At 51.0% G+C, this 13,687-nt stretch overlaps 1 protein-coding gene across 3 annotated transcripts in view; it reads left to right on the top strand.

Annotated features, from left to right (window-relative positions):
- The window catches only part of ADAMTSL3 (ADAMTS like 3), a 344,936-nt gene that overhangs the window by 45,913 nt on the left and 285,336 nt on the right, over nt 1-13,687 (top strand). For all 3 annotated transcript variants that reach the window (XM_046010294.1, XM_046010292.1, XM_046010293.1), the window contains exon 3: nt 3,634-3,753. In XM_046010294.1, the coding sequence (XP_045866250.1) occupies nt 3,634-3,753 (120 nt within the window). The remainder of the gene's footprint in view (nt 1-3,633; nt 3,754-13,687) is intronic.

Genomic DNA, 13,687 nt, shown 5'->3' with positions numbered 1-13,687 from the left:
TTAACAAAGATCTCCTTGTTGCCCCGACCAGCGGACCCTTCTCTGGCCTCGTCTTATTCAGCCTCTCGGAGGCGTTCAAGGTAGTTGGCCAATCTCTTTGATGCTGAATCCTTTCATGACCTACTATTTCTCTTTTTTTCTTGAGTCTTCTCTGAAGGATTCCTTGTTTCAACTTCTTCTGTTTGCTCCTTCTCTACTCACCTCCGACATGAGAATTATTAAGGGCCCCAGACAGAAGCCCTCGTCTGCCAAACTCTCTAGGGAGGTTCTTTTCAGGTAGGATGGCTGTGAAGGTGTGAGTGTATGTATACATGTATGAAAATGTCAACAGTGACTTCCAAATCTCTGTCTTTGGCCTTAGACTGCCCTTCTGAGCTCTAGACGTCCGTCTTAGATGGCCAGCTCAAGCTCTCTGCATGGATGTCTCCTAGCATCTCAAACTGCACGTGACTCAAACAGAATTTTCGCCTCTCTGCCCTCTCTTCCCGCCAGGGCTGCCTATCCATGGCTTTCCTTTATAGCCTGTTGCTCAAGCCTGAACCCCAGAAATTGTCCTTGATTCCTCCCTTCTTCTCACCCATCAGTAAGGCTTGTAGGCAGTTCTTCACTGCCACCATCCTCATCCAAGGAATCATCCCTTCTTGCCTGGATTAGTGCAACAGCCTTCTGTTTCTGGAATGGTTCTGTTCTTGCCCCCTTTTAACCCATCCTCCATGAAGCAGTAAAGGTTTGAGGTACACCTGGTGGTTCTGTAACCCCTTGCCTGGGCCCACAGTGTCCTGCCTCTTCCATTCTTTCTTCTCTCCCTCTCTCTCTGCTCTCTTCGTTGTCCACCTGGATCAGCCTCACTGACCCCCTTTCTTTCTGCAGACTCAACTTACCCCATATCACCCTGTTTATTTTCTTCATAGCACTGAGAACTTTAATTCTCTTATTTATGGATTTGTTTGCTTATTATGCATCTTTTCACATTAGAATGAAACCTCCATTAAAAGGACCTTATCTTTCTTGTTCCTCATGGTACCCATAGCTTTTAGAATGGCTCCAGGCATATAGTAGGTGCTCAGTAAATACATGTGGAACATGTGGTCGGCTACACATAAAGTACTGTATTCAGGGAGCGGTCTTCAGGTAATGACCCTACGTGGCTCCCAGCCCCCACTCTGGTAACTGGATTTCTGTGTCTTCGCACATAGCCACTCGTGGGCTCCAGGCCTGGCTTCTTCTCTGTGGTGGGTGGCAAGCCTCCTTAGGCATTTAAAATTATGAGTCTCTGAATTCTAAAAACAATAGAGGCAAATCACAATAACAGCAACTAAACGTTACAGACTATTTGCTAGGTGTGTTGGTAATCAGTTTACAGGGAATTGTCTTGAGATGAAACCCATCATTGTCTTGCAGTCAAGATGTGTTTGTCTAGATGTGTTTGTCTTTGGTGAGAATAACTGGACTTTGACACATCCTCAAACCGCCTAGGAAACATACACAGAAGCAAGAACTCTTGTTGTTAAGTTCACCCCCTCTTTTCACATGGACATTTTCATTCCCGTCTCTCTCTCTTTTTTTAAAGCCTGACAAAATTTAAACATTGGTAACAGCAGGTCAGAAAGCAGAAGGTGATCAGCTATAGCTACAGTCAAGCCAGAGAGTCTACGATTTTTTTTTTCCTACATGAAAAATGACCGACATGTGAAAACACGAGTACTGGAGAGGTTTTTTGCCTTTTCTGGGGTTTCATGTTGAGATCCATAAAACAACACTACAGTGTCTGAGAGCCGGTGGTCTCTGTGGGGTCTGTGGTATTAGCTCCTCTTCCTTTTCCTTCCCAGGCTACTTAGAGCAACAATCTCCAGCAGCCATCAGCTCTGGCTGGCCAGGTGTCATAGCGAGTTCCGCACCTTTGATGGAACCTGGACAGCCTTCCCTGCCAGACTCCTGACCCCCCTGGCACTGTGGCAGGCTGCAGGGACCCCACTAATTTCTGAAGCAAAGCTGCCGCCACAGATGACAGCATTCTGCTAGAGAAAACTTGCCCAGAAAACCTGTGTCAAGGCTTGTGGGTGACTGTCCTGTTTTCCTCACTTCAGATCAGAGCAGTCCAGACCGAAGCAAACCGCACTGAAGCAAGGCAGGAGAGATGGGGTGTGGGAGTGGCACATGGCTCTGGGAAGATTCCTGTTGCTCCCTGGGCTGAAAACCTTGTGTGAATGAAATGTTGTAGGAAACTTCTGAAGTTTTTGGAACAGTCTAGTGCCAACCAAAACTAGAGTTGTCTGTTTTCTGTGCCTTCCCAAGACGGTCACCTACTGATTGCCCTTGTTATAGTGCGGCATTCACATGGATGTTTTGCCTTTTTTTTTTTTTTTAAGATTTTATTTATTTATTTGACAGACAGAAATCACAAGTAGGCAGAGAGGCAGGCAGGGGGGTGGGGGGGAAGCAGACTCCCTGTTGAGCAGAGAGCCTGATGCAGGGCTCGATCCCAGGACCCTGAGATCATGACCTGAGCTGAAGGCAGAGGCTTTAACCCACTGAGCTACCCAGGCACCCCAGATGTTTTGCTTTAACTGAAGTTCCTGCTGCAGTTTGAGAATGTGACTGTTGGGGGAGCAGAGGCAGTTGAGGGGGACTTTGACTCCTCACGCTTTCTGATTGCAGAGAGTGTTTTCCTCAGAGTAGCGCCCGTGGCCTCTTTCTTGGATTCTTACTCACTCCTTCCCAAGCAGGGGAGTGAGGTGTCGTGTTGGAGGCAGAGTCGATCTGCGTTCCCGGACCAGGTGGGGCTGTACACAGTGGGGTGGGGGGTCCATCTCCTTTATCTCCTTCCTCCTTGTCAAGCAGTCAAGGCAGGGATCATGGCTGGAGATGTTGGCAACTGATGGCAGGAGGTCCACAGGGCCATTGGACCCACCTGTAGTCTCCGAGAGATGATGTCCTTCTTCCTGAATGCCCTCAGCCCTAATGATGGGGGCTTACGTCTAGTGATCCAGATGCCAGAGTCTGGGCATTCCTTGAACCAAAGGGAGTCTCCCTGCCAAAGCCATGTTTATTTCATCTTGGATTTTTCTATAAACCTCCAAAGCATTATGAGAAAAAAAAAAAAAAGTCTTAAAGGAAATACGTCCAAACAATTAAAAGTGGTGATTATAGGTTGGAGGGATTACGGGCGACTTATATTTTCTTTTGTGTTTATCGGTGTCTTCAAAGGTTTCTGTGGTGAACATGCATTTCTTTCGTAGTGCGGAAGAAAGTTTGTTTCTCACTCCTTCACCAGACAAAAACAGGAAGGAAGGAAAAGAAAGTCCTAGACACAGTGGATTGGCAACCACAGCGCTGAAGTTAACTGTGCTGTAGCTGAAACTCTGGAAGGTTGTGGGCAGTGGGGAGAGGGCAGGTGTCAGGGAGTCGGTACCGTGTGTGCGAGTTTGAGGTGGACCAGCGGGGTGTCCTGGCCTAACAGTGCCTCACACAGACCCCTGGTGTATCTCACCTTGGCCTTTACTAAGCAAGGTCACATCCCTTACTGGGACAGCTGTTAGCAGGTGGGTGCTCTGGGAATCACCCGGTTCGGGGACTGCCCGTCAGGGGGTCCTCATGGGACCTTACTTGTAACCAGGTGACCTTGCCTTTCAGACCACAGCGGAGAAGTCCCCTGGAGCCTACTTCCTTCCTGAGTTTGCACTCTCGCCTCAGGGAAGTTTTCTGGAAGACACAACGGGGGAGCAGTTCCTCACGTACCGCTACGACGACCAGGTAAGAACCTCCTCCGAGAGCCTCCCTTTGGCTTTGCCATTTGCCAATGGGCAGGAAATGGTTTCTCAAAAATAACTTGAAAATTATCATGTTTTCTCCCCTTGGCACAACGAGTTCTTGACTCTGGAGATATCCCGTGACCTCGGGGCTGCCCGCGTTTGCACATACAGTTTCCCACACGGTGTGCGGTTCTTGCTCTGGTTGGGATGTTGGCTTGAGTCACGTTTTCTTATTTTTATTGGAAATCTGTGATAGATTCACTCATTCTAGTGATCGCCAAATTTACTTATTTATTATGTGAAATGATCCAAGAGTATTGTTTTCTGATTTAAGCCTCCCTCTCTTTTGCTCTCCTGGCTTTTACTTCCTTTCTTTTACCAGCGCCAACACTGATCTTTTTGCCCATTTTGCAGAAGGGAGCAGGGTAGGTGTGCCTCCATGTGGGCGCGTGTGGGTGCGTGTGTGTGTTTCCATTCAGGCTGTGCTTGGCATAAGAGGTGGGCACTGGGCACTGATTTTCTCCGCTGAAGGGACCTCACACTGAGGCCTTAATAGTGTCAAGGATCGTGCGTGTCCCTGAAATCACTCCCCAGTCCTTGGAAGCAGAGCGCGTCCAGTCTGCCAGAGGTTTCTTGCTGGTGGGGCCTGAGTTCGTGGGGCAGTCCAGTGGGAGTGAAGGTGATGGAGGGCTTGGGCGGACCTGGCAGAACTTGGCACCTGCAGGGTCTGGAGCAGGTGCGGGATGGGGCGAGAATGTCCTGTCAGGGCCCACGATGGGGCAAAGCAGAATGGGCCGGTGACCGAGGTGTCCTCGTCTGTATGGTCAAGGCCACATGGTACGTTCGGGCCTGATTGCCGCGTGCTAGTTACGGGGTGGATGGTGCTTCTCGGGAGCTGCAGCTCTGGGACGGCCGCTGTGACCATGTGGGCCGATGTGGGATGTGACGATGGGGAGCAGGCCTGGCAGGCAGAGCACTGAGATGAGGCGGGAGAAGTCCCAGCCTGGTGAGGGAGGGCGAGTCAGGAGCCGAGGGCGGCAGGGATGGTGGTGTGTCCCCGGTACCCTGCAGCCCAGCCTCATTTCCATCCTCCAGGCTGCTGCTGGCGGTCTGCTCTTAGGACATTTTGCTCTGCCCCTGGCGTTGGGGAAGGAGCAGGCTGTGAACACAGGGCCCCAGCCGTGAGCAGGGAGCCACCCAGGTGCTCAGGGGCAGTGATGAGAGGAGACCAGTTGTTTCATAAAAAATTGCAACAGGCCGTCTGTTTTCCAAGTAACTTGAAAAGTGCGTGGGTGAATTCTTGCCGTGGGGGGCAGGGGCAGGCAGGGCATCATCCCACGTTCCCATAACAGAGCCCAGTTAATACTTTGGGTGGGCAGTGGGGCCTGGCTGCTGATGGCGTCCAAGCTGTCATTAAGTTGCTTTCTACCCTTCTCTCCGGTGGGTCTTTACAGGGCCTGTAATTTATGGCTGCTTGTAATCGAGAAATCAATGATCCAACAGGTTGCCACGTGAGAGCTCCAGGGAGCTAATTGGGAAGTCAGCAGAGGATAAAAGAGGGCGTCTGGAAAACCACGAGCCGCGTACCGTTTAATTAAAGGGCACTTAATGCCTTCTCCGGGTTCTACGGATACACCGTACTTATATTTAATGTCATAACAATACACAAGCTAGAAAAAGGAAATAAGCCCCCTCAGCCTTTTCAGAAGGCCAGAGCAGATCTTAGAAGTGTGTGTCACGCTGTGGAAGTTTTGTCCAAAGTAAGACGCGGTGTTCCAGAACGTCCCAGCAGACTGCAAGTGAAACATTCTGGGTGGCCCCCACTGTGCACTTCTCTCAAGGGGGAGGAGTCAGGTGAGACGACAGCAAGGCGGTAATAGCACCTGCTTTCTGCTGGTGGAGGCGAAGAAGAGACTCTGTAGGCCTTTGTACCCAACTCGGTGCCCCTCCCGAATGAACTCTAGAACGTGGTCCCCTGGAGAGAAGCCGTCCCCCACCCGGCCTCGGTCCTCTTTCCTCTTAATGTTGAGTGTGCAGACCGTGTCCTACGGGCACAGGCCTCTCAGGCGGAGGGAAAACAGGACGAGCCCAGTATTACGCAGCTTGAGAAACCCCCAACCTTGCAGCGCACAAGGAACCGTGAAGACCAGTGAAGAACAGAGGCTCTGGGGGAACCCGGGCCCTGCCGGCGAAGCGTCTGCCTTGGGCTCAGGTCCTGATCCTGGGGTTCTGGATTGAGCCCGGCATTGGGCTCCGTGCTCTGCGCGGTGTCTGCTTCCTGCCCTTCCCGTCCCCCTGCTCGTGTTCTCTCTGTCTCATGGGCTCTGGAGTCAGAACGTGTTGGTTTGGCCTCAATGTTCTGACTCCTGACCTCCTGGGTGACTCGCACACGCCGCTTCCCCTCAGGTCATGAAGCGACTTCATGCTCTGTGTGTGAGGGGAGATGTGGCTGGTGTCCACCCCATGGAAATGCTTTAGGGATCAAATGGGGTCATTCACATAGGTCTCTCTGCGTCGGGCCGGGTGCCTGCAAGCCCGTGATCTAGCTGTTGCCGTGACCCCTGTGATTTGCAAAGACCCCATCCGGAGAATCTCAGACACCCCCACGCCGAAGGAAAGGAAGAAGCGTGTTCTCCGCTGACGTCGGGGGCCTCACACAATACTTTAATTTCCATGGAGCTCTATTTAGCATGCGTGTAATAAAGCACACACATGTCTGAACTTCTAAATACCTTCATACCTTTGGAATCACCTAATTCCAGAAACCTAGATCAAGAAACAGAGCATGTCCAACCCCGGGGAAGCTCCTTGTGCCCCCAAGCATCACCCTGATCAGAAGTATCATCCCATCTGACTTCCATCACCAGTCTAGTTTTGCTTGCTTATTTTTGGTTTTACATAAACGGAGACACACTGCCCGGACCTGTATGAGTCTGGCCTCTCTCAGACAGCGTCACGCCTGAGAGAGGTGACAAGTTGGCGCACCCAGCAGGATTTGGGGTTCAGTGTCCATACGTTGTAGCTTTGGGAACAAATTGTCTCGTATTGGAACACGAGGCTGCACGCTGGGTGGGATGCAGCCTTGTTCCCCGCACGGAAGTTCCCAGAGTCCCTAAAAGGTTTTCAGGGCTGTCCTTCTGCAGAGTCCATATCTGGAGCGCGGTGGGGACAGTTGTCCCAGTGGTGCCCCGCCACGCCCAATGGCTGCTGGAATCCACAGATCCCAGCCTGGCCAGGAACGGAGCCGGGTCTGAGGGAGGGGCCGCCCGAGGCCAGGTACCCAACTGTGGGGTCTGCAGATTTGCGCAGCGGCCTGAAGCCCGAGCGACAGCAGCGAGGGGTGTCGAGGCAGCAGTCTGGTTCCTGAAGTTACGGGATCAGGACCAGCTTGCCCACGAACCTCCTACCTGCAGAATTCTCATCCGATAAACAGGAGAAGCCAGCAGGTGGAGGAGAGACGCTTGCGGTCTTCAGCGGCTCTCGGAGGACCTTCTAGAGAATTTTGCCCTGGCCTGCTTTCACGCAGGCCTTTCAGGTCTCTCTTCCAGTGTCTCCCAGATTTGGTGTCTGGAAGACGAATAACCCCACGGCCAGTAAAGCCCAGCTGTGATGTAGGCTGTTTAACGAGTCACATAAAAGACGCCGGGGCCGAAGCAGCTGTTGGGGCAGGCGGCAGGGCTGAAGCTGGCGGGGCGAGACCACAGCTGGGTGCGAGCAGAACCCGTCAGGCAGCCTTCTTCTTGCTTCTGTTACTGCTCAGCTTCTCATTTAACGGAGCTTGTTGACCTCTTTGGTCCTCAGAGTCTCCCATTTATTTTCAAAAAATAAGGTGACTGGATTTCATGATCGGAATGCCTTCCACTCTGCAACGATCTGGCTCTTTAAATTTTATTTTTGTGTTTTGCAACTATAGCTAGAATAGCCTACACCGCATTGTGTTAATTGGATCATTCTGATTATCGAGGCGGCCTTGCCAGCCGTGCAGTCAACGGTTACTTAGAGAATCATAGAATTTTACAGCTGGTGCAGACCTGGCTCCAACGCCGCATTTTACGAGTCCAGAAAACAGAGGTTTGCGTGTGCGAGTGACCAACTCAAGGACACCCAGGCGGTTTGAAACAACGGAGACTGACACTCTGACCTCAGGCATCTTGCTCCTTTTCTCAGGAGAATCACCCAGAAAATTATCTCCTTTCCTAAAAAGCGGCTTCCACCGTCGGCGTCAGCAGAGTCTTGGAGACCTTTGTAGACCCAGGGGAAGGATTTTATATTCCTGAGTTTCTTCCTTAGCTCGTTCTTAAACTCAGCTCTTTCAGGAGTCAAGAATTATCTATGCTGATGTCATTTACACACATAATTACCATCACCGAGGAACGCCTTCTTTTTCGAAGTCTGTGTGGAACATGGCCTCTCCGTCAAAATGGCGCCGACTTCCCATTCAGCGAATGTGTCCTCGCAGCGGCAACAACCTGACATTTGGTTGCTTCACAGGGTAGTGGACACGGGTTAGTCTGGGACAAGGAGCGAAGGGCTTGTGGTCCAAAGACTCCATAGCCAGCCAGCCTCTGAGGTAAATTCTTTCGTGGTGGTTTTGGAGCTGACCCCACAGAGGACCTGTTCGAAGGCAAATGGCTGAATGTCGAGTCTTGAATTCCACAGTTTGTTCTTGCTCCATAGCCGGTGGGGGCGGGCAGCCCCTCTCAGCCTGTGTCTCTTTCTGGGAAAGAGGGTGGTGCGTCTTTCTATCCTTCAGCTCACTGAAGCTTTCAACGTGGGGCCTCAGAAGTTGATTATGGGGACCGATGTGAAAGTCTGTTCTAGGCTTAGCTTTCCTTGGTTGGAAGACTTTTTTTTAAGTTCATGAAACTCAGGATTCCTGGGCACCTCAGTCGGTTAAGCGTCTACCTTCATCTCAGGTCATGATGCCAGAGTCCTGGGATCGAGCCTCACATCGGGCTCCCTGCTCAGTGGGGAGTCTGCTTTTCCCTCTCCCTCTGCCCGCCCCCCTCAGCCCCCAGCTCATGCTCTCTCTCTCTCAAAGAAATAAAATCTTAAAAAAAAAAAGTTAGCAAAACTCGTTGTTTTGCACAAATAGTCTTTTATTTTTGTGTTTCTTTGTGTGTGTGTCTGTGTGTTTCATTTTCTAATGCTTGTTAGGTGCAGGGAAGTGTGGAAGGTGCGTCTCCCAGACCCTGTGGATTTGCTGGCGCACGCTTCCTCTTACAGGCAGGTGTCGTGGGATGGAAGGAGGTTAAGCACACTTAGAAATGAGCGCCTATATCATTTTCCTAAGGTCTGTGTGTGTGTCTTTGTATGTGTATGTGGTGGTGTAATGTCTACCTTGCTAGCTTTAGACTACAAGACACTGAAAGGCAGAACCAAACTTTGATCCCTTGGACTCTAGGCATGCAGGATAAGGCTGTGTGTTCTGTTCGTGGTGGGTTCTGACTTTCCTAAAATTAACCAAGGGTAAATTCTGACGTAAGCTTGAAGCCAGTGAGGGAATACCTTGATTTCATGTTGCAGGGGTCCTCGTACACCTGTTTGTACCATCGTCCCTTCTCCCTGTCCCCTTCTCTCTCCTGTGGACTCCAGCGAAGGGGCCCCCAACCTTACCTGGCATATGTTTTGTCTCTTCCTACCACAATTTAAATGGATTCAGGATTTATTTTCAAGTTAAAAATTCTGTTCCCTACCCTCTAATCTACTCTTGCTTTCAGTGCCCACTGGATTTTCAAATTCTTACTGTCTCCTGCTACTTTTTCCTACTCATTTTAGCTTTTAAATCTGACTTCCAGGACCTACCTCCCCCTGCCCTGGCCTCCCCCTAGACAGGCGTCCTTTTTAAGAATTTCAGTTACTTTCCCCGAAGTTAAATCTAGACTCTCACGTGACCCATTCTGTGTTTATGAAACCCTGTCTTTGTGAAAACCTAAGGCATCCTGACACCCTGGATGGAGTCACAGTCGACTCTTCTCTTGCCTTGCCTGGATGCCCCCGACTGCCTGTCTGTGTGATTGCCCCTTTCAGAACACCTCTCCAGCTGGTGTTTTGTTTTTTTCCCCCTCTAACTCTTTCCATCGCCAGGGAGGCAGAGAGCTGGGTCTCTGGCCCTGACAGGCATCCGGAGTTGCAGCCAGTCAGAGCTGGAAGGACGTTCAGGGATTCTGTTTTTTCAGGTGAGGACTCTGAGCCCCAGAGAGGAACAGGGTCTTACCCAAGATCACACAGCCAGCCGGTAGCAAAGCCAAGTGCCTGTTCTTTGCCCTTAAGCTCATTGAAGACATTTTTACATCTAATCTGCGGGAAGGAAAAGTATGAGAGAAATGTTTGAATGAATTTCTAGTACTAGTAGTAACAATAGTATATTAATTATGAAGTCTTTGTGTAGTCTCATTTCTAAAGTTCTCCTAAGGGTCTGTTTTCTTCCACTATTAACGCCAAACCTAATTTTCCCTTTCCTTATTCTAACTATTGATTTATGCATTTTTTTTTTTCCTAAGGAGAAGAAATCTGTTTGCTGTGAGGACATCCTTCTCATAGTAACTTCTTCTGAACTTTTCATGAATATCTTGGCGAGGGCCTTCGTTGTGGTTAAACTGTTGGCAGGCCTCAGAAATATCACTTGACATTTCCAAGTTATTTATGTAATCGCTTTTCACTTGGGAAGTGTATACCAACTTCTGAAATTTCTGGTGGAGGAAGATGGACGTCGCCCTTGGATGTATAGGGAGGGTACCGTCCGCTCCTTTCCCCCGAGCGAGATGAGCGCTCGCGGATTCTCCAGATAGGAGGGTTTCTGTGTTGTTTCTGGCCCGTGTGTATAATGTTTTTTAGCAGCACGCCATGTGAGCTCAAATAGCTCATTCCTTTGTTAGTGAGTAATCTTGGTCGAATGTAGTTATGCTCCTTAAATATTCCAAAGATTTAGCGATCTAATGAGAAAGCGAGCTCATGGTCTGTTAGGAGAGGACGAGAGTACGTGAATTGGAATAACGTGTAGTCTGTTCTCAGTCTGGGCACAGAGCAAATGCAGGACGGCGTGCTGTTCTCATCAGCTTTAGCACTTGCGAACTCTGAATTTCAGTATCCCTGAGCTTTTAGCGAATCACCTATTTCTCAAACCAAAAAGAATAAGTTTTTTTTACGGGGGACTCAGGATCCGGTTTTGAACTATGTAGACACTTTCCTCTCCTAACGCTGTCTTCCTGGACTCCTTTTAGAGGATACTGTGTGATTTTTTAAAAAAAATCGCTTTCACAAGGTGAGTTGAATGGTGCGTCCGCAGTGGTGAAGGTCGACCGTCCCAGATGCAGCTTCCCCTACGAGTCCTGAGAGTGTAGAGCCCAGTCCCATCCCAACGAGGGCCTTGCTGCCCGTGCTGGGACGTCCCTTCTGTCTGAGATCAGGCCACTCCCTGCTCAGAGATCCTCCGTCTTCAAGCACTTGGAGGCTAGGTCATTGCAACAATCCTACTGTATCATCTGCACTCCTTAGACGAGAGCAGGCGCGCTCGCCTCTCAACTCTCATCTCTGCTATTGCATGTGTGTTCCCCAGGGCTTGCATGCGGCGGTGGCGTAGCAAAGGGAGCGCTTCCGTGAGCGTCTGCCATCTTGGGAAAGTGCAGGCCTCAGGACTTGCCGCCTGGCCACGAGGGTGGGGAGTAATGGCGGGTGAAGGCTGGACGGAGCCATGTCACGTCTTTCTTCGGTCAAGAAGAAGTAACCGAGAGGTTGAGAGAGCCGCCGAACAAAGTGAGTTGACTTGCCGGCCTGGGGAGAGAGAGCCAGGTCGGCGTGGGGGGAGACATTGCTGATCCTCTCGCCGCTGGAGTCAGAAGGGCTGGGTGTAGAAGCAGGAGTGGACTTTATTTCCCGTCGTGAGGGATTTCAAGCATTATGTTTTGATTGGCCTATTTGGAGTTGGGAAACGTTTCCTTTCGTTGGGCCAATTCTGGCCTACATCACAAGAGCACAGGCATGGCTCGCAAGGAGGCTCCTGACAGACTAAGGCTCTGTGTGGCTTGGGTTATTCCGTGGACGCTTTGGTCTGCTGCCACGTGGCGCTTTAGGTCTCCGGACCATATTTTCTTGGATCTGGACTTGGGGGAGCGGAGGCATCCTTGAGGTCCCGGATGGTGGGAAAATGGGGCGGCTGTGTGGACGCCTGGGGCCAGGTGGAGAAGTATCTGGAAAGGCTCTGTTGTGTTACTCGCTCTATTGAGTTATCTTTTATAGTCCTGTTTCTCTGAGGCTTATGGAAGCTTCCGTAGGGTGGCCAACTGCCCTGAGCAGGACTGAGATGGCCCACGCAAACCGGGACGGCTCTTCATCCAGCTTTCCAGCCTGGACTCCACCGTCCGCTCTTGGGCTGCGGTGCCGAAAGGGGATCGGCAGCTCTGAGGTGGGGTGCTGCTGGCTGCCGTGCTGGGTAGGCCATCCCAAGGGCACGTGGGCAGCGCGTGTGTGGCTGTTCAGGGTGCCCCACCTGGACGTCCTCTCGGCACTGCCCTCCAGTGAATGTCCAGGCCTGGTTTTATTCATGAGGCTCTCATGTGTCCTTTCACGTGGCTCTTCTCCAAACTGTCCCAGCTCTTGGAGCATCGCCCTCTGCTTCTTACAACCCCTGCCCCTCCCCCGTCATTTCGGCTGAGCCTTGTTTATCTTCCAGCTCAATTACTGCCCTGTCGGGAAAGTCCCCGGATGCCGTCCTCACCTTCAGTTCCTGTCCAGGTGCGACCCGGTCTGCTTGCTGGCTGGCTTCCTTCCTCTGGCTTCTCAGGAATCATTTTCTTGCATCACTGCCCCCTCCTGAGCAGACCGTAGCCTTCCTGGGTGCCAGGGGGAGGGAGTGGGGACTGAAGACGGTGGCTATTCTCAGAGAGGGCACCTGGTCAATCTGAATTTCTAGTGCTAGTGTGGGTTACTTATTTCGCCAAACAGCAAAGCCTCTGGGGCCGCTGCCTCATGAACTGTTCCAAGGAAACACGGTCCAGGATCTGAGGTTTGGAGCACTTTCTGCCGAGCCTCATGTCCCCGGGGTCAGCCGTGATAGTCCCGGACAGTGACTGATGGCCTTTAATATTGCCTTTTCCCAGAAACTGTTTCAATTTCTTCATCATTCCGCACATGCACAATTGTTTTGGACAGGTTTCCACTTCTGAAAGTTAATAATATGTGGCTGCTTACATGAATAGATTTGAGTTATGTAGAAATTAATGAACGTACCCTAACATACACTTCCCTTCCCAGAGCTTGTTTGGACTAATTAAGCACTCTCTCCATCCGTCTTCCCTCACCCCCTTGGAAGTTCTCCCACTGATTCTGTCCTCTGCCCCCAGCACAATGATTATTTCCTCCTCTGACTCTCCCCACAGGCGCTGAGCCCCTTAGGGGTTGGGGCTGCGTCTTTTCATCCTTGTCTTCCAGATCTGACTCACAGCCTGGCCTGTAGTAGATGCACAGTGAACATTGGCTTATTAAAACTTAACATTCCTTGTCAGAAACCTTTTTTTTTTTTTAAGATTATATTTATTTATTTGACAGACACAGTGAGAGAGGGAACACAAGCAGGGGGAGTGGGAGAGGGAGAAGCAGGCTCCCCACTGAGCAGGGAGCCCGATGCGGGGCTCGATCCCAGGATCCTGGGATCATGACCTGAGCCGAAGGCAGACGCTTAATGACTGAGCCACCCAGGTGCTCCTTTGTGAACCTTAAGTGGGTCTCGTTTGTTCCCTGCTCTGAGATAGCTCAACCCCTGAACAGCATTCACGTCCCTACGTAACTTGGCCCAGGGCTACCTGGCTTCTCTCATCCCCCATTTCTTTCCGTGTGCCGGGCGTGCTGATCAGACGGGACTGCCAGCCCTTCCCAGCCCTTGCCTGTGCCAAAGCCTTGGCACGCCAAGCTCACCGCTGAGCGTCTGTGATTCTCGC

The sequence above is a fragment of the Meles meles genome, chromosome 6 (assembly GCF_922984935.1).
Source record: "Meles meles chromosome 6, mMelMel3.1 paternal haplotype, whole genome shotgun sequence".
In the NCBI taxonomy this organism is placed as follows: Eukaryota; Metazoa; Chordata; class Mammalia; order Carnivora; family Mustelidae; genus Meles; species Meles meles.
The sequence above is the reverse complement of the archived record's forward strand: the minus strand, read 5'-3'. Positions and strand labels throughout refer to the sequence as shown.